The 21,615-nt window shown below is 46.7% G+C and overlaps 1 protein-coding gene across 1 annotated transcript; it reads right to left on the reverse strand.

Moving 5' to 3' along the window:
• Window positions 1-3,979: 3,979 nt before the first annotated feature.
• Window positions 3,980-21,288, reverse strand: MYCGRDRAFT_69129 (uncharacterized protein; the record flags this gene model as incomplete). The annotated part of the gene is made up of 8 exons (XM_003855205.1): window positions 3,980-4,267; window positions 4,369-4,426; window positions 4,495-4,699; window positions 20,006-20,095; window positions 20,213-20,367; window positions 20,598-20,936; window positions 20,991-21,167; window positions 21,221-21,288. 7 exons carry the CDS (start codon window positions 21,152-21,154, stop codon window positions 3,980-3,982), a joined length of 1,299 nt encoding a protein of 432 aa, XP_003855253.1.
• Between the last annotated feature and the right edge of the window lie 327 nt (window positions 21,289-21,615).

The following is a 21,615-nucleotide window of genomic DNA, read 5'->3' on the forward strand; positions in this document are numbered from 1 at the left end:
ATCCTTTATATCGTCTAAAGGCTCTTTCGAGGGCTTAGACCTAGTCGTCGTAGCTCGTATGCGACTTGCCCTCGAAGACTAGTAGCTCCTTCGACTTAGGGAGGTTATCCCTTATCTTAGTATACTAGTTAGGTTCGGAGAAAAGATAGCGGAGGGTAGCCGTCCTTAGGTTCCTTTCTAGCGTAGGATAGTCTAGTTCGGTACGGAGTTCCTTAATCTTCTACTAAAGGGTTAAGAACTCGAAGGTAGCGCGGGCGACTTCGTTATCGTACTCCCGGGTAGCCTTTTCTTCCGCGGTCTCTTCCGATCTAGGCTAGTTAAGAAGGTTAACGTCCTACAGCTAACTAGTAGGCGTAGCCGATAGCTCTATAGAGGAAGCGCTCGCCTATTGTCGGGCGGAGGTATTAGGAAGGGAATCGTCCTAACGACGGGTAACCTTTAGAGCTATGTCGGTAGTTTTCGGCATAGTTGTACGGTTGTTTTTAATTAAATCGAATATTAGAAGCACCTTAAGAGGGAGTGTAGGCTTGCACTAAAAACAAATAGTTATAGAATGTAACGAGTCGATTCGATAAGGAAGGGAATAGACGAGAGCGTCCCCCGAGGCTATGTACCCGCCCTTCGTATTACTAAATGCGTCCCTCCGCCTAGACTAGGCACCGGTCGTAGTCTAACGTCCGCTCGGGGGCTATCGTGCGCCCGTAAGGTTCGTTCCTCTATAGGATGTCCTAGTCTAGGCCAGATAAGATAGTACCGGTAATCTGTAGTGCTAGGATAGTCCAGGTTGGGACAGGTAGGAGACGTCATCGTGAGGGTGTCCTTATAGCAAGCTCTAGAACTTCGTCCTTAGCCTACCTATACACTATAGCTCTTATAGCGGCGTTAACATCGCTAAAACTACTATTGCAATTATATGCCAATTCTCTATTCCTTACTACCGGATCGGCTACTTCTGTAGTAACAATGTAAGTAACAACGACACGTGCATAGCTGCTCTTATAGGTAAATTCGGCTATAGCTTCGACCCTATTAAAAGGAGACTGCGCTGCGTTAGCTACATCTTTAACCTCGTTGCGAAGGCTTGTATAGTCGGCTACAAGGACGACGACTCTTTAGAAGTAGAGCTTAATTAGGACGGTAAGAAGGCATTCGAGATGCTACTAACATAGCGTAAGAAGGGCTCTGTTAGCAAGCTCTACAACATTATTATATACGTCCTTATCTCGCCGTAGCGTAAGGAGATCCTCGCTTATTTATAGCTGCCCTCCGACGTAGATAACTACACCGTTGTAAAGATAATATATAAGCTTATTCGCGATAACGACACACGCTAGAACAGCTTGTATGCTATAATCGAGCGTGCAATTAAGCTACGTGATCCCCTTAATGCATTCGTGCTCTAGATCGTAACTAAGTAGTACGCATATAAGGCTAGTAAACGCATACTAAATATCGACACTTCTACTAACTCCTTCGTAGACATCCTACAACTACAAGCATAGCCACAAGCCGGTTAATAAACGCCTTTAGAAGCGCTAGCGACTAACGATCCTTAATAACCGCCTTACGTACGAGGATTAGTAGGTGTTAATGTAATATATAAAGATCTTAAAGCCGCTCGCTTAGGCTACACTACGCCTTTAAGGAAAGGTCGGTTAATATAGTTAGATCTAGCTAGTGTTGCTAACGCTTAAGAAGCTGCTTAGTTACTTCGAGGACATAAAGCGGCTATATAGCGTCGATAACGCTAAGGCGGTAATAGAGCAGTATCCTTATGCACCTAAGCTAGACTAAGAGTTCCACTTCCGCTAGAACGTCAACCTCGCGTAGAAGAAGCTAGATGCTTACTACACCCTTACAGATATAACACCTATCTACGTCGTAGCAGTCGTACTTTATCTACGCTATAACATAGGCTAGCTTATAAAGAAGTAGAGTGCGAAGAAGGACTAGATCGCTAACGCGAAGGTAGAATTAAAGGCGTTGTGGACTTACTACTCGTAGTAGCTAAACAGATTTAATAGCAACAACGCACACAATAGCAGCGATATTACACCCTCTTAGTTAGCCTCGCAACTACAACGCATACGCGGTCTACGCTATTACCGAGTGCTCGATAAAGACGAGCCGGACGACTTCGACATAGGCAACAGTAGTAATAAGGCGCGTACAAAGTAGAAACGACCGGTAGCAACAGTAGATAAGCAATAGTCGCTTTACACCGCTATAGAGTCTAACTACTATGTCGGCGACGTGTATGCGTAGTAGTAGAATAAGCGCTTTAAATAGCCTTAATTAACAGCTATAGCACTAGACGTGCTTACTACGCCGCCTATAAGTAACGAGCCAGAGCGGCTGTTTAGCAAGACTAGCCTTATAGTTATAAGCTACCGCAACCGCCTTAAAGAAGATACTATATCGACAACCGCCTTACTATATAGCTAGACTCGTAAGGGCGTAATATTATAGTAAGACTTTAAGCCGGAGGTGATACTGCTAGACGACGACAGCGACGGCGACGGCGACATAGCCGAATAAACGCTTACAACACCCTTATTAAGAGCCTTATAAGACCCTTACTAAGAGCCTTATAAGACCCTTACTAAGAGCCTTACAACAACACCCTTACTAAGAGCCCTACAACAACACCCTTACTAAGAGCCTTACTAACAACACCCTTACTAAGAGCCGTACTAAGAGCCGCACTAACAACACCTCTACTGCCCTTACTACTATAAACATTACCGGCTAAGTTATAAAAACTAAAGGAGTTTCTAGCCTTCTTATTAGCCGACCGTTTAACAGCAGATTCGTCGTTTCTGGCTCCTGTGCGAGTCGTTTGCGCGAGTAAGAGATGTGCGGCGGCGTGCTCGAATCTACCGCCGAGCGGAGGTGTCGGAATCTATGTTGTATACAGCTATACCCTTTAATCTAGCTATATCCTTTAATCCATTAATCTACTACTAATCCACCAATCTATCTACTAACACCATTAATCTATTAATCCCCTTAATCTATCGCTATAGCCAAGATTAATTAATTGTAACCCCTGCAATGCTAAGTAACAGCGAGGATTAATTAATGGATTGACCAACTCGATAGATTGGTCAATCGGCCGATTGATTGTTCACCACTCTGTAATGCCGGAGATGCTCATTAGACAGATTACCATTGCTACCGACACGAGTTATTGAACATGTTCTGCTATCTTAACTGTACGCTATCAAGCGTTTCCTGCCAGCATACCTGCACGACTATCGAGCTTGTCCTGCCAGCGTACCTTCACGGTCTTCTACTATGTCCTGCCAGCATACATACACGACTGTTGGCCATGTCCTGCCAACGTACATTTATAAGCACCGACGGGAATGGCAGACGTCCCTACAGACTTGTATAGAGTAGCAGGGAGCTGCCTTTTGGCGGGCGTGCCAGGTGGAGAGTCGGAGTCCGGGTCGCGCTCTGGGCATTTGTCTTGGCCGAGTGTTCCAATGACCATAGCCCGGGGCTTCATCTTCTCCCAGTGTGTCATGGTATGACGATTACCATTAGCTGCGTTGGGCAGGATCTGGTCGTCACGGGTGCCAAAGATGCCTATCGAGCCATTCCTCGACAGGTGCAGCGCTCCTCACCAGCGGTGGCGACATCGTGGCGCGGTTTTCACGCTGTATGTGTTTGCTTGTTGGCGTATTGATGATGTGAGTAAGAGGGTGAACGAAGCGAGGACTGTCCAGGGCCGGGTTGGCCGACTTGCCTGTGGTCAGGCAATCCACCACAAGGTAAGTATTGAAGACGTCTACTCCGATGCGTTCGGGTGCTGTAGAGACCACAGAGGGTAAGAATATACGCCAGCTATCGCTGCATCATTGTGCGGTTATTGAGAATACCTTCGAATAAGGAATCATCCGGACCAGAAAGGTGGTATATGACGATGGCCGCTTGTCTCGCCCACCGTGACCGACAAGCTCAACACGACCATCTCTCAAGACCCCTTGCCCTTGATCCCCAACTGACGATAGTACCCGTCAGTGTTCGGCTCCCTCTCCAGGAACGCCGGCAACAGCTTTTTGATGTCCTTCGTCCCAGACGGCTGCAGCACAGTCTGGCGATATCTCCATCCGGTCGCGCTGTTGAACGGATCGTCGTAAAAGGCCGTGTAGAAGACATCTGCCGCGTAGGCCGTACACCATTGGTAAGAGTAGTAGAGGCCCGCGTAGTATGCACTGACGAATTGGCTGATTTGGCCTATTAGGTTGCCCCACGCGTTGCCCTTCGAGAGAAGGATGTCCAAGTTAGCAGGCGTCTTCGATGTTCGTGGGAGAGGACAACTCCGAGACGTGCTCTGTGCCTTGCATATCAAATTATGCTTACCTGGCCGAGGTCGGAGTTATCTGGAAAGCCAGACACTCTACGGAAAATTTCATTGTATCTGAAAGGGAGGGGGGAAGGGTTAGCACTGTTCTCCGACAAGTTTGAGCGCTCGTTCGCGCTACTCACACTGCGGCGTCATCGGTTGATTGAACTTCCTCGAGACTGGTCGACCCATACAACTTCCGGTCGACGCGCGAAAAGGCGATCTGGTCCAATGCGTCGATTCCCTGGTTCAAGGCGGAGGATTTGACGACTTTGGCAATCAGATCGTCAGGCATCGTGACCGGGGGGAGAGGAGCGTCGGGCGCCTCGCCTTGCTCTTTCCTCCATGCTTCGGCAGCTTGTGGTGAGAATGACGACCAGTGTGTACTACCAGAGGGTGACATGGTCAATACGGATAGCATAACGAAGAGCCGATGCGAATTCTACCTTATACTCTTCAGCGCTTCTGGGATAAGGGCGAAATTTTCCATGAACATGGCCGGAAATTCGAGCTATAGTGAAGAATATAAGGTCAGCGAAATGTCGTAGACATCTGGAACGGACAAAGGCCTGGCCCCCAAAACACTCTCGAACCGCACAGGTGTTCAAAAACACCAAACACCTCGCTCAGGTTTACTTGAACCCTTAAAGCCTCAGGCACCGTTTCACTTGAAGGCTCGTTATTATTATATGACTCGCTCGTTTCAGTTAGTCTATATAGCTTAAGGGCCTCCGCCCTTATAAATAAGTATTATTCTTTTTCCGCTTTTTGATCATCTAGTAGCTAAGAGCACTTAAGGCGGCTCCTTAGCCGTCTTACTAGCTAGCTCTGCTACTTAAGGGTTAGAGCTGGCCGGATACTCGATTTATTGCCTATTTAATTAAACTAGCTTGAAACGACTCTAGTTTAAGACCTCCTTGGACCTATAGACTATACCGGACTTTCTACTTAGACTATACACCTAACTAGAAGCACCGGGTTTTCTATAGCTAGGGGTCCTATACATGGCGATTTACTTAGCGGTGCTATATGTGCTGGATTGCTAACTTCTACTTAAACGTTAACGCAAAACTCGTTTTGCCTTAAGTTTAAGACTTAAAGCATAGAATTACCGCACTTAAAACTAGTTACCTAAACACTTAAAGCGCGCTATATTTGAACACGACAATAGCTAGAGCTGCCTAGCCGCTTAAGGAACTATAAGGAGGAAGTTATAACCCTTTAAGTTACCGGAAGCAACAACAACAGCAACTTAATTTAGTTCGATTAACAACCTATCCTACTAAGACAAGATGTCCGTTACTAGCTAAGCCGAAGGAACTACAGAGCTTCCTTCCTCCTACGACTTAAACCTAACAGTCGCTAAAGGAGAAAGGCTTAAGGAAGATAGGCAAGGCTATCTAAGCCTAATCGACGAACTTAATCGCATTAAGGAACGAGGTAGCGATACAGGGGCGGCACTATCTACTACTGCTCGTCTCTTCCCTAAAGGAGATCCTTAGACGGATCCCCTAGCTCTACTTAGAGCTAATGTTACCTTCCGAACTCCTACTTAACTAAGCCGACCTGCTGCTAATGTAGGCTTAGGCCCTACTTATTTCAGCGAGCATGTGGCCGCCTTAAGGGAAATGGAGGAACATATTAATCGACTTAAAGCGGACGCTGTCCGACTTTAGGCCGAGAACGCCCGCTTGTCCTAGGAGCCTGTTCGAGCAGGATCTGCCAACAGGCCTATCCGGGGACCAAGCGAGCTAGGAGCCGTACGGTTTAAGCTATCCCTATATCGAGGAGATAACCCTAGACACGGCTTAAGTAACGATAAGGGACTAAGTCGTCCCTATCGCCACACGTCTGGAACACTAGGCAGGGATACAACTCCCCTTAATTCCTTAGATACTTTTATTAAGGCTTCCGTCCGGGCACTAGAACTATACTAGGGAGATACTCGAAACAACGCTGCTAATATCTGGGTCAGGTCTATAGAGCGTTACTTAAGGTCTTAGATTGCCCTAAGATAGAGGGGTATCCGCCTATCCGAAGCTAACCTTATCGAATTAGTAGGTGGCTAGATGTAGCGTAACGCCCTTGCCTAGTAGGAGGAACAGGAAGAGACTTGTAGGCTTGAAATTATCGAGGGAACCTATACCCTTAACTTAATGCTCGGCAACCTCGTCTCCTATTTCTAAGATTATTATTACTAAGAGAAGCTCTGGAGACAATACCGAGCTCTTAAGCAAACAGGAGGTGTTATTACCTTCTATTACAAAATCCTCTCTGTAGCTCGCATGCTTAAGCTAAGGCCTAATAACTTCTCTAATGCTACTATCTTCTTTAATAGGCTTAAGCTGTCGATCCGAGCGGAGCTTATTCGACATAAGCTTACCCCTTAAAAGGCTGGACTGCAGGAGATTATAGACTAGGCTTAAGCTATTAATGTAGCCAACTAGGAGGTCGTAGATTCTTAAAGGGGCCCGAGAATGGATGCCCCTGCCTTTAAGGAAAACCGCAATGCTCTTGCTCGAAAAGCCTTTAAGCCGAGAAAGGTAAACAAGACTACGGTAGAGTATGTTGCCGCTACCCTTAAACATATAACTACCGATAATAACTCCAAACCTTAAGAGTATTCCTTAAAGTGCTATAACTGCGGAGTCGCCGGACACACCTAGTATTGCTATTAGAAGAAGCTTAAGCTAGACTTGCAGAAGAAGTAGGACGACTACAACAGACGCAAGGGGGGCTTAAGCAAGCCGACAAAAAAATAGACAGCGACTTAGATGCTAAGGATTCTAAGTCGTCTGTTGCGTCGCCCTTATTGCTTAGGACCCCTCCTAATGCTTAACTTAACTACCTTAACGCTATAGGACCAAACCTTTTAGTTACCCCTAGACGCTTAGGTTTAAGTAAGCATTCTGTTAAGGCTAAGTTCCTGTTCGACACTAGGGCTACGCGTGTATACATCTTACGAACGATCGCGGACTAGTTTCCGGAGGCTTAAGTGGCTATAGATTCCCAGACCGTGGTTCTGCCTAACGGCACAGCAATAGAGACAACCCTTAGGGTTAAGCTGCCTTACTAGCTGCGTAACTTCAAGGGGGAAATCACTGCCTAAGTGCTTAATCTCGCTAATCACGAGGTAATCCTTGGCCTTGAATAGTTTAGGCAGTACTGCCCGACTATTAATTTCTTTACGAACAAGGTGTACTTATACGACAACGGTGTTAAGTATGCTATACTATGCTCTAGATACGCTCCTAACTTAAGGAGCGTTCCGGTAGATGAGGACCTCTATTCCCTTAAGGAACTAGAGGACTTACTTAACGTTAATCCCGACATGCCCTTATATCTCTTAAATATAGATAAATACTAGGAGCGGCAGCAGGAGAGGGAACGCGATCCTAAGGACGACCCTATGTCTATTAAGGAAGACGACGTTCCTCCTCCCTTAAGTAAGGAACCCAGCTTAAGCCGCATTATCCTAGACAACAGGGATCTGTTTAGATCTTCCTTGCCTAACAAGCTACTAAAGGACCGGTTTATTGTGCATTTAATCGACACCGGGGACTACAAGCCGATTAATTAATAGCCTTACTAGCTGTCTTATGCCTAATCGCTTAAACAGGAGTCTTAAATCGAGGAACTCTGGAAGCGTAGGTTAATTAACAAATCCTAATCCATCGACATCCGCACTTCCATTGCACACCCAATATTGACCCGATCATCACCAAACACGCACCATTCGAAAGCCCTTATCAAGGCCGTTCCAACGAACCCGCATTTACCCCGCTGCCCCCAAAACCTGCGCCGCTACTGGAGTTCAAAGATTCACCTTGTTGCCCCCTTTGGGGTGCAAATTTTCAAGGACACTGGACCCTGAACTCCGGGATTTGGCCCCCACCTCCGAAACCTTATTCCGACCTCACCTCCCCCACACTCGAAACATTCCCTGTTTAGGGCATTGCACAAGGAAGGTTCACAACCTGTACCACAACACTTCAACACACCACAACACAACCAATACGCCGCCGATTCGGACGCCGTGTAGCCCGTTTGAAAGCCCTCGACGAGAGCTTTTATTCTAGCTATCAAACGCCTGATTTGGTCGAATTTTGAAAGAGCCAAAGGCCAAACAAGAGCAGTGTTCCCAGGATACACAAACACAAACATACACATACACTCAGTTCTCTCTACACTAGAGTTACCTGTTGTCCTACGCCGCCGAGAGAGGAAGCTAAAGGAGCAGAGTGGTTTAGTAAGGACGAATTTGCACCTCTAGGGATTAGAGTAGTGGTACTAGCTGTATAGCTAGATACTCTGTATAGAGTATAGGCCTACCTTTCCCTAGAGACAAAGGTTGTCCCGAACCTGCTACGGCTACCCGCAGAACGCCTCTAAAGCCTGCTATAAAGACGCACGTTGCTGCAGGCCAGAGTACTTCCTAGAAGCAGAGGTATATTTATATATCTCTTCTCTCCTCTTTGAAGTATACCTTCTCCTATACTACTTTGTATAGTAGGGAGAAGAGTGCCCTAGTGTCGCAAGTAGGCTAGGACCCGAACGCGATTGGAAATAGAGACGAACAAGCAGCCCTCTCGGCGTAAGACTGCTGAGCCTCTTTTCAAACAACAACAACAACAAGACAATGTCTACCGAGACGGAAATGACAGACGCAGGCTCAGCCCCTCAGACTCCAAAAGCTACGGCTAGAGGGGACGAGGAAGTTACGTTTGAGTCTCTCAAAACCCTGCCGTTGCCGGAGGAACTACTAAAAAGAACCGGCTTTCCTTTCCTACCTAGGAAAAGGCAAAACCCCTTTGATTTCAGTAGCTCCCCAACTCGCAGCCCTTCTCTCGGAAAGAAACAAACACTCTCTTACACGCCCGCGAACGAGAAGATCCTACAAGCCCGACAGCTACTAGTCGAAGCGGCGGGGGATCTAGTCGGGTTTCCAGGAGAACAAACCCGGGTTCTCGACCTTCTCGAAGTCTTTCGGCACTTTACCGAGCGTACAGACTTTAGGACAACGTCCCAAATCCTCGCAAAGCAAGTCTCGAACCTAGAAATGACAACAAAGAAACTAGCAGCACAGGCGAAGAAGCCTACTTTCGCAGACGTTGTTAAGGGAGACAGCGGATCCGCTACCTCTACCTCTACCTCCTCGACAACAAAGACAACACAACAACAACAACAACAACAACAACAACAACAACAGTGGACGACCGTCTCCCGGAGGGCTAGCAAGCCGAAAGAACAAGCAGAACCGATGCCTCTTATCCTTGTACCAAAGGATAAAGAGAAGGAACTCGACCAGATCGCAACCCGAGACAAAATCAACGACGCTCTTAAAGGCGAAGACCAAGAGCTAGCTGTCCTTGCGATAAAGAAATCATTTCGGGGTAACATTGTCCTAAACTTTGCAACAGAGAAAGCCCGCCAACGAACGATCGATAGCCTTACTAAGGTTACCGATATCGTAGGCGAGGCACGGGTAATAGAGGACTCTCTCTGGCACAAGGTCGTAGTCCACGGCGTCTCGACCGCGAACTTCAACACGCCAACGGGCCTACAGGACATTCAACGAGAAATTAAGACCTTTAATAGAGGTCTTAAACTCGCAGGCACCCCGATTTGGCTAACAAACGAAGAGAGAAGAAGGACTCTTACTGGGGCGACAGTTCTAGTAGGTTTTGCTACCGAGGAGGAGGCAAAAAGGGCTATTCAAAACCGTCTATACGTAGGCGCGGACAGCCTAAGAGTCGAGAAGGCGAAGGATCGTATACAACAGAAAGGGAGGCCCCTAGAACGTTCTACATGTTAGAACACTCTCTACGGATTTTCCACGTTAATCTTAACCGATCTATCGAGGCTACAGAGTCTACCTTAGACGTCGCGGTTAAGCAGAAAGCCGACCTTCTACTAGTCCAGGAACCGTGGACTATAGAAGACCCGATAACAGGCTACAAAGAGACGAGATCTATCGCACACCGGGAATACAACCAGCTATTCCCAACGACTACGGATTCGACGATCCGGCCAAGAACAATGCTATATATTAGCACAAGACTCAACGTCAATATCTCTCCTATTTTATTAGACGACAGCGACATACTTTCCTTTGTTATTTCAGACAAGAAGGGCAACAAGATCCAGATAGTTAATCTCTACAACGAGAAAGACCTTCGGGATACCGAGAACCCGCAAAACCGACGAACAACAGAGAGAACCCTCTACTCTCTACGCAACACGTTCCTTCCAAACACTCTACTAGTAGGAGACTTTAACCTTAGACACCCGTCCTGGGATCCGAGGGGAAAGGATACTACTAGCGCCCGCGAATTTATAGAGTGGATAGAAGACCAGGGCTTTACTCTACGTAATACGATAGGTGTCGGGACCTTCTATAGGCCGCACCTAGACGCAGAGTCGGTCCTAGACCTTACGTTCACAAGAGGATCCTTATCTACGAAAGAAATCGACTGGAGAACGATTCCGACAGGCTCAGACCATAAGGCTATATCTATAGACCTTATTGGCGCGCAAGATCGAGCCCAACAGAAGAAAGTAGTTCTAGATATAGCTTCCGCGGATTGGGAACTGTTTACAGATCTCCTAATAAGCAAGGCGACGTCTATTGACTATACGAACTCCCTCGACGACATCGCAGACTCCTTTACCTCGTGTATTACCGAATCGATGCGGGGAGCAATCCCAGAGAAAGTAGTACACGCCTGCGCAAAACCTTGGTGGAATAGAGAGCTACGCACGCTACGCCGTACAATGTCTAGAACATACAGACAGACCTTTACCGACGGACGTACGCCGACGCTTGACGAGAAAGAGGCGTACACGAAAGCGAGAAACGAGTACTTCCAAGCTATTAAAACAGCTAAGAAGAACCACTGGAACGCTTTCCTCGAAAAAGAAGACTCGAAATCTATCTTTAAAGCTATGTCCTATACTAGGAATAGCAGCCGAAGACAGATACCTACGATAAACAACGAAGATTCTTTCGAGGGGAAATGTAAGGCCTTCTCCGAAGCCTTATTTCCGCGCCCTCCTGCCGAGGAACCTCTGCCTAGCCGTTGGGAAGCGTATACAGCCGGGGATTGGGGCTGGACTACGCTAACCGAAGAGGAACTCGCTGCCGCCTGTAGTACGAAGATAGTAAAAGGAAAAACGCCGGGCCCAGACGGTATTACGCAAGCTATTATTAGTAAAGCGTACGGCGCCATTCCTATTACCTTTCTACGTATATACAGTAGGCTACTCGACGAAGGACACCACCCCCGATGCTGGAAAGTTGCGACAGGCGCAGTTCTAGCAAAGCCGGGAAAACCAGACTATTCGGTCCCTAAGGCCTACCGAGTTATCTCTCTCCTAAACTGTCTCGGCAAGATTAGTGAGAGAATACTTGCAAAACGCCTAGGGATTATCGCAGAGACGAAGCCCCTTCTACACGACTCGCAGTTAGGAGGGCGAAAGAAGAAATCGGCTATCGATACGGTGCTTCTCTTAACGAACGAAATCGAGGAGAATCGAAGAAAGAAAAAGAAGACTTCGGTTATCTTCCTCGACGTAAGAGGAGCATACGACCACGTTGCAAAGAACCGACTGTTAAGAATAATGATCCAGTTAAGGCTTCCGCACAGCCTTATACGTTGGGTTCAGTCGTTTATGAGCAATAGACGCCTACGAATAGCATTCGACGGACAGATACAGGAATTCCAGGACGTAGAGATCGGCGTTCCGCAAGGCAGCCCGATGTCTCCTATCCTCTTTCTTATCTATACGCGCGACATATTCTTCTCGCTACAAGGAGTCACTCCTAGTTCCTACGTCGACGACATTAGACTATCTACCTCGTCTACGTCCCTTAAGAAGAACTCTAAGGTACTAGAACGTGAGGCAAGAAGGCTAATAGACCTAGGAAAGAAGAACTCGATTGCTTTCGACCTAGCAAAGACAGACCTAGTACACTTCTCGAAAGGGAAAGGGTCCGATTGCCCGGTAATTCTTCCAAACGGCGATATTGTTCGCCCAGCAAAAAAGGCAATAAGGTGGCTCGGGATTTGGCTAGACGCCGGTCTTACCTTTAAGGAGCACATTGTAATAAGATCGGCTCAAGCACAAGCGGCATTCTATCGATTAGAAAGACTAGCAAATACCGAACGCGGTCTGTCTTCTATATCGTTAAGAAAGATCTACCTAGCCTGCGTTACTACAATAGCAGACTACGGGGCCCCGGTTTGGTGGCGGTCGAAAAAGAGCATAAAACCTCTAGTATCTCTACAAAGTAAAGCTTGTAGGAAGATCCTAGGCGTTTTCCGTACCGCCCCAAACGTCCCGTCCGAAGTAGAGTCAAATCTCTTCCCCCCGGATCTACGCCTAGAGAGACAGTCAATTTTATACTCTCTACGCGCAGCAAAGCTACCCGAAAACCACCCCGTAAGACTCGCTATCCAAAGCGCGCCTTCGGATACGCGAGAAGTCCAACACGAGGACTCGAGAGAGATACTTCCGCAAAAACGACAGAGAACACAGATACAACTACTCTGTTATCGACTCCGACAATACAAGCATTTCGTAGAACACGAGAGGGCTAACTACGCAAAAGACGATCTCTTTAGCGTCTGGAAAACCCGATACGAAATAGCAAGACAACGGGAGATCAACAAGGTACCTAGGAATACAAATAGCTACCTTAGTCGATTTCCATGGAGCTCGCCAGGAAAACATAGAATAGGAGGAAGACGTGCTTTAACTAGTGCCTTCTATACTATCCTATTAGGACACGGATACCTAAAGTCCTATCTCTATCGCTTTGGACACGCAACGACGCCAGACTGCCCTTGCGGACGACGAGAAACAGCAGAACACCTCGTATGTAGCTGCCCTATCTACGACGTATTTAGGCCACTACCGCTACGACAAGCACAATCTCTGCTAGAAATAGTAGAAGATAAGGAACTCCGGAAACACCTTACTACCTTTCTCTCGGATACAAAGATTGCTTCTAGGTCCTGGCACCTAGCAAGAGGCGAAGACGAGATCGTCTAGCCTACACTCCTTTTACTTTTCCTTATTTGTCTTTCTTTAAAGTCCTTCGATACTAGCTTGCTACTATCCTAGGCACGGGTCTTTCCCTAAGGTCAAGAGATACGAGAGAACAACGATTGTACATAGATAGACTGCTGTCGCGAGACAGCCGTCCTACATAGTCATAGACTCATACAGGACGTAAATGGAACAAACAAACAAACAAACAAAAACAACAAATCCTAATCGGCTTAGGGAAGCCCTATGTTACTTGTACCTAAGCTAGGAGGGAAATGGCGAATGTGCGTTAATTTTAGGGCTCTAAACAACGCTACCGTTAAGGATCGATTCCCCCTGCCTCGGATTTCCGACTACTTAGATGCATTTTATAGTTTAAGGTACTTTACTAAGATTAACTTAACCTCCGGGTTCTAGCAATTAAAAGTAAAGGAAGAGGACTAGCACAAGACAGCATTTAACACTCGCTAGGGCAAATACTACTTTAAGGTAATGCCTTTTAGCTTGTGTAATGCACCGGCAAGCTTCTAGAGCTTAATAAACGAAGCCCTAAGAAAGCACTTTTACAAGACGTATGTAGTTTACTTAGACGACATCGTAATCTTCTCCGAGACTTTAGAGGAGCACGAAGTCTACTTAAAGGAAGTCCTAAATATCCTGCGATTACAAGAGCTGTATTGCTCCCCTAAGAAATGCTATATTAGGGTTAAGGAATTCGACTTCTGTAGGCACCGAGTAAGCTATAATTAAGTCAGGCCTATAGAAGACAAGATCTCTATTGTTAGAGACTAGCTACAGCCGACTAACGCTTAAGAAGTGCGGCAGTTTATTAGGCTAGCTTCCTTCTACCGCAAGTACGTTAGAGACTTTGCTAGGCACGCTGCTCTACTGTTAGACCTCCTTAAGGAAGATAACTTGCTGCTGCGTGCTAAGAAGAAGCGCCCTATTAAGTAGACTGCCTAGTACACTATCGCTTTTGCGAAGCTTAAGGAAGCCCTATGCAGCGAGCTAGTGCTAATTATGCTAGATACTAAGAAGCCCTTTATTATTAAAACGGATGCAAGTAAGTGGGCGCTTAGTGCAGTCCTACATTAAGCTAACTCTAATAGGAAATTGCATCTAGTTACTTTCGAGGGCCGCAAGCTGCAAGGGGCAGAACTAAACTATCTAGTGCACGAGAAGGAGCTCCTTGCTATTAAGGAAGCCCTTCGAAAATAGAACTACTATATCGACAATAGGACCAAGACTTAAGTAATTACGGATTACTACAGCCTGCAGTACCTAAAAACCTCGAAGACTCTAACTAAGCGGCTTGCACGCTAGATTAAGGAGTTTCAAGCTTACAACATCGACATCCGCTACCGCAAGGGGAGTAAGGCTATAGTCCCTAATGCCCTCTCCCGCCGGCCGGACTTGATGGAAGGTACCCTAGCCAACATAGCCGGGGAGGGTTCTGCATGGCCTAGGGATTAATTACTTAAACCCGCGGACTTCTTAACTGCTTTGCCTTACTCCTTTAAGGAGAACGCTACAAGGGGGACGATTATACGAGGATTCTCCGAGCGTAAGGTAGTTAATAGAGTGATCTATTTCAAAACTATAGGGGAGATGCCCGAGAACAAGAAGCTAAGCCGCTTAATTAAAAAGAAGGTGTCAGATCTTGTCCTTAAGGACGACCTCCTGTATTATCGCGAGGCTAATAGAAGCCTTATACCCTACGTAGATCCGGAATTCCGGTAGGACTTCCTTAAGCGCTGCCACAATAACTACGGGCACTTCGCACTGCCCGGCGTCTGCAGCATTCTTCGAGCGAGGGGCTAGTAGTAGTTACTTAAACAGGATGTTTATAACTACGCTTCCACTTGCCCTTAGTGTCAAGCTACGAAGAAGAAGTCCCGGAGTCCCCTACAGGAACCGCGATTCTACCAAGCTAATTCTAAGCTTAAGCTATTTGAGCGCTGGGCGATTAATGTTGTCGGTCTAATGCCTGTTACACTTAATAGTAACAAGTACATTATTATAGCCGTAGATTATGCTACTAGTTAGCCGGTTGTAAGGGCCACCTCGAATTAAGAAACCGAGACGGTCGCTCGTTTTGTTTAAGAAGAGATCTATGCGAACTTTGGACCCCTAAGGGAAGTCCTTAGTAACAATAGATCTAACTTTATAAGTAAGGTGTTTAATATCCTCATAGATACCCTTTAAGCCAACTATAGGCTAACGACGCCCTACTATCCTCGTACGAACGGGAAGGTTAAGGCCTTAAACAGTGTTCTCGGCCGGATCCTCTCTAAGATGTGCTATAGTAAAAGCGTGCACGCTTGGGACTTGTACCTTCCTAAGGCGCTATATTCAAGCCGAATCCGGGCCCAGTCCGGTTGTAGATATAGCCCCTTCTTCCTCTTGTTCGGCTAGCAACCCCGAATACTTAAGGATTATCCGTACCTACGTCCGATGTAGCTTAAGCCCGAGGATCCTAAATCTAGGCATTAAGTAATGTAGAACGCTAGGACGATTACCGCAGAAAAGCTGCTTACGAAAGCAGTAAGAGCCGGCGCTATTAGTAGATATACCTTTAAGGAAACTAATAGCAAGTTTATTAAGGGAGACTTTGTTCTTGTCTTAAATAAGACTAAGACGAAGCTCTAGCCGACCTTCGTAGGTTCCTTTAAGGTAATTAAGCGAAGCTAGCTTAGTACGTATACCTTAGAGTCCTACGACGGGTCTGTAGTTAAGCATTAAGTGCATAGTAATTGCCTGATCTGCGCTAACTACACTAGTTTTAGGGACTGGCAGAAGCGCTGTAGACAGGAGATTTTACTTAAGGCCGCTGGCTAGGAGTTTAAGGACTCCTTGCGTAAGGATCTTGCACTTAATCTATGCTTAAGTTTCTCTACTCTAGCGACTATCCCTAAGCAGAAGTAGGACAAGTTGTCTTTACAGCAGCTTAAACAGTTAGGAGCCCTTCGATTCCTTTTAGGGGAGGGTAAACCTTTAGATTCTTTAAAAACTAACGATTAGCTAAAGTTTTAACATAAGCTTAAACTCGCTGCTAATAAGATCCGAAGGAAGCATAGAGATGTTTTACGCGCGAATCGAGACAATACTAAGGAGGTAGAGAAACTTAAGGCTACTCTCGAAAAGAAACGTCTTAGGGAGCTAAAGAAGTTAGTACCCTTAAGTTAGCCGGTTATACATCCGGTAAATGCAGCAGCAACATTAAGGGAAGACGCTTAAGTTAACCCTATTGCAGCAACTGTTCCTATCCCTACGGAGCCTGTTATAGAAGAAACGGAAGAGGAATTACTTGTAATCCCTTCCGAGCTCTAGGAGACTCTACTTAAACCCTAAGGGGAGTCGGGTAATAACGAGGACACTATTATAGTTGTGCCCCGTTAACGACTACCCTAGAACACAAGGAAAGCTCCTCGTAATCCTACGGTGCAGCTACGAAGGAAGCTAACCTTTAAGTCTAAACGAAAGGTTAATGCGAGGGCCTAAGTTTAATAGATCCCCCGGAGGGTTTTTATTTTATGTTTTCTGTACTTAAGGCCATTCCTTAAAGTGCTATTATACATTTATTTCGCGCTGGCTTTCTAGCGTCGTATCGCATTGCATCGTATGCAGAAAAAAGAAAAACAAGAAAAACAACGCTTTTAGTGCTCCTACTTAAGCCTACGAATTTTCTACCGATCCTACTTAGACCCGAATTAACCCTTCTTAGCCTGCTCCCTCTTAGCATCTTCTTCCTTCTTAGTAATAAGCTGCGTCTTAAGGGCTAACATTACCGCCTGCAAGTGCAGCATCTAAGGAGTAATGCCTTAATTAGCCCTAAGACGCACTTAAGCCCGCGAGAGAGCTATCTAGACGACTTAATATACGGAGTAGCGCTTATTAAAGCGGTTACGGTAGAGCTGCTTAATGTGCTCCGTATACACGCGCGTGCGTTAGCTTCCTTAAGGAACTGTTGGGCCCTCTACGCTGTATGCTTAACGCCTATTATTAGCCCGAGGAGCCGTGCTAAAGAACAGGTTCCCCTAGGTAGCGAAACCGCTTAAGGGGAGCACTAGCTCGTGTATAAGGCGGCCGGAGAAGGTTAGAATTAGGTCGTAATTATTAGTTAAGCTAGTCCGTGCTAGTATTAAGGTCTGATCGATAGCGTATAAGAGCCTCTCTCCTTCGTGCATTAGATCTACGAAATCCTCCGCCGCATTATAGAACGGTAGGCTTGGAGATTGACGAGCTGGAGCTAGTGCGTTTTGAACAGGAGCAGGCATGTTGCTCGGCCGAGGAGGCGGGCCCCGACGAGTACTTAAACCAGGGGGCCCTAGCGCTAGAGTGCCTTGACGATCGCCTGTCGGGAAGAGGGCGGGGCCAGGCCTAGAGGAACCTTATTGCCCTATGCGGAAGAGTGGAGGTGCGTTAGCCGGACGGGTCGTACGCCTAGCTTAAGGGTTGTCGCGGCGATACATGTTATCTATAGTTATAGGCATTCCTTGTGCGTAGTTCTTAGGAAGCTAGAAGGACAAAGGCCTAGTACCCGGAGATCTACCGAACCCCCTTAAAGGATCTAAGTAAGGACGCTCTAGCCGCGAAGGAGTAGTGTCTATCTCCTCACGAGCAGACAAAGGACCCCTTAAGTTAGGGGAACGAGCTGCTACAGCTATTAAGTTAATGTCCTCTATGTCGGCGATATTCGTCTAACTAGTAAGGAATAGGTTAAGCAGCTATATAACTCTACCGGATCCAGAATTAAAAGGTCTAGGGCTAGAAGGCGGCGGGCTTAAGGGCACTTAGATAGGCTCTTCTAGGAGCGGAATTAAGACTTCCTCCTTAAAGTCTACCTACTCGTCCTCCGCATCGTTATTACCTTCCTTAGCCTTCGGGTTCCTCTTCTTAGTCCTAGTCTTTCCCTAGAGTTTAGAATCCCTAGCCGAACAGCGATTGTAGTAGTTAGTATAGCTGTAGTTAGTATAGTAGCTAAAGCAGCCTCTACTACTGCGGCATAACTTAAAGGGACCGGCCTTGCGCTTGCCGGACTCGCAGCTACAGTTGCCTTCTTAAGGGCTGCTACCGAGAGCTTAAGTAAAAAGAGAGACTAGACGCTATTGCTTGCAGGCCCTAATAAGGTAACCGTCCGATTTACGCTAGTCTAAGCTGCGCAGATCGCCTAGCTTAAACGCTTAAAGTCCATCGATTAAGGCATTAAGTTAGGAAATCGTAAAGGCAGCTAGAAATTGCCGGAGGTACTTAATAGGCGCATTCGACACTATGATTAGATAATACATCACTTCCCTTATCTATACGTCCGTAACCGCGATGCGATTAGAGGCTAGGCTAGGAGTAAGGAGAGCTTTAAGTCGAGCGCCGACAGAGGCGTATATAGCAGTACTATTAATATTTCCTTAAGGGTCGAAGCGATCTAGCTTAGGGTACAAGCTACGAAGATCCGGAGAGCGGTTAAGGACGTTACGAGGCATCGTAGGGTCCTAACCTTATGCAGCAGTGCGACTCCTTAAGCTACGGCCCTAGTTCGCTAGTTAAGGGTTGCGCTAAGGGATTTCGTAATTGTTGCTTATAGGAGCGCGTGTGCCTAGTAGCTTAGACCTAAGGCTTAAGGCAGACATATTAAGCCTATCGCGATAAGCATCGTATGCCGACTTGTAACTAGTAGCTTGCTTATACCCAAATTTAGTATACTCTATGCGGTTACGCCGAGACATAACATTAGGCTGGACGTAGAGTTTCCTTAAAGCGAACTTGTCTATTAATTCTTAGGTAGCAGCAGCTCGTAACGGCTGCTTCTTGCTGCTTAATACCGAGCCGAATGCTTAAGTTAACATTCTTATATCTAAGTATCCGCGCTTAACTGTCTTAATAGCACTTTAAACAGCCTTCGCAGGAGGGAACTTAGGGGGTAGTTTGCGAGGAGATCGGCGGAGCTACTTGTCGACCTTGTCGTCCTTGCTCTTATTGTCTTTCTTGCGCTTGTCTTCGTCACCCTTCGCTATAGCGACTATTGCTTAAGGTGTGTTGTAATGTTATAAGGTGTAGTAATCGTAGACTATATAAAGGTCTAAGGAAAAGGGAAGGAAAGGGTTGCGGAAGTTAATAAAAGAGAGAGGGTTTGAAAAGAAGAACGCAGTCGCTTTTATACCCTTAGAGGGGCGACCTGCTAGTGAATTCGACTATATGCCAGCAGTTACTAGCTTAAGGCTTGTAATAGTACGAGAATTAGATTATTCACCTGCTAGAATTAGCTAGACGATTGCACTTAAGCCCTTACCTTCCGAGCAATTACGGACCTCCTAGATCGAGATTACGCATACCTACTTAAGAGCATTAGCATATAACCTAAGCCTTTAATTAAGGTTGTTACGAACGCTTAAGGTTACGCATTTACTAAAGGGGAGGATATTCAAAAACACTAAACACCTCGCTTAGGTTTACTTGAACCCTTAAAGCCTTAGGCACCGTTTTACTTAAAGGCTCGTTATTATCATATAACTCGCTCGTTTCAGTTAGTCTATATAGCTTAAGGGCCTCCGCCCTCATAAATGAGTATCATTCTTTTTCCGCTTTTTGATCACAGGCCTTCCGCACACCAGTTCCTTACAAAGTCAGCCGGCACCCCATTTGTGCCATGATTCCACGCGTAAGTCGTGATTGACGTTAAATCATGCGTACCGTGACCTGGAAAGCAAAGTGTATAAGATCAGCGCATGTCGTAGACATGTTAGGGTGGAAGAGGGCGCCGGCGCCCAAGACAATCTCGGACCGCGGAGGCCTTCCACACTTCGGTTGTCTTACCCAACTCGTGCATCACACTCTTGATGTCGTAGTACCCGATGAGACTTGGTTTGATGCTCTCGTCCGGGCTCTTCTGAAAATTCAAGACCACCTGAATCGAATTAGCAGAGGCGCAAACATGGTTTGGATGTCGGGTCCGGAGCTGGTCAGATATGCTGATGGCAATCTCAAGAAGCCTCCTTCCTTTCAGTCTTACGCACTCGAATTGACGGAGCATACAATTCCCCGTTGTCAGAAAACCCCGGAATGAACAAGTTCTCAAACCTAGCAAGCAAAGCGTATATGATCAGCGAATATCGTGGACAATTTGGAATGGGCAAAGACCTGGCCTTGTTCGAGAGAGCTTTCGGCTCTCGCGCAGGCCTTCTGCACTTCAGTTCCTTACCCTGTTTCACTAGTTTTGCCCTCACGGACGAAGAGGTCGAAGTATAAATATCCGCGAAATGTCCTGTTGGCAGCCGGGTTCGCATCGCGGTACGCTTGGTTGTCCCAGACTGCATACATCATCACATCGGGGTGCCAGACCAAGTCGCTACCCTTGCCTGTTGGGGAGAGCTCATCGGCTTCCGGGCTCGCAGTGTCGATGTGATCGAACCGAAGGCCGTAGATTTCGCCGTAGATATCCAGTACGGCAGGGACTGTCACATTGACAGGGAAGTAATCTTTCGTGGCGGTGTAGTCTATATCGTACGTCGTGTTGAGTTGCAATTCGTTGTAGTAGCTCCTGCGATCGCGTTAGCTCAATACGATCAGACCACCACGTCCTGCCGGCACTCACTGGTCCCACCGATATGCGATGCTTCGGTCGCCTATGGGACTCTCCAGCCGCTCATCCTTCTGCTTCAGCGCGTTGAGAATCGCAAGATTGCTTTGGCCCAGAGGATAGATATTGGTCTGGAGATCTGTAAGGAAGTCGTCCACAGCCTTTGTCGTCCCGGCCATGGTGCCCTCGATGCTGAAGACATATTAGACGAGATTCCTCGCCAAAGGGTGGGGGAGATGACTTACGCATATTCATCCCACGACGAAAGATTGTTAAGCTGGGCAAGTTCAAATCTCAGCTTTGTCGACTCCTTGACCAATTGAACGTTGTCCGACCCTGTCTGTGCGTATGCCAGGTACACCCCATATCTTGTGGTGTCGTTCACACATTTGTTGAGAACTTGTATCTGTTCAAAAACACCAAACACCTCGCTCAGGTTTACTTGAACCCTTGAAGCCTCAGGCACCGTTTCACTTGAAGGCTCGTTATTATTATATAACTCGCTCGTTTTAGTTAGTCTATATAGCTTGAGGGCCTCCGCCCTTATAAATGAGTATTATTCTTTTTCCGCTTTTTAATTATCTAGTAGCTAAGAGCACTTAAGGCGGCTCCTTAGCCGTCTTACCGGCTAGCTCTGCCA

Source organism: Zymoseptoria tritici, chromosome 2 (genome assembly GCF_000219625.1).
Source record: "Zymoseptoria tritici IPO323 chromosome 2, whole genome shotgun sequence".
Taxonomy (NCBI): domain Eukaryota; kingdom Fungi; phylum Ascomycota; class Dothideomycetes; order Mycosphaerellales; family Mycosphaerellaceae; genus Zymoseptoria; species Zymoseptoria tritici.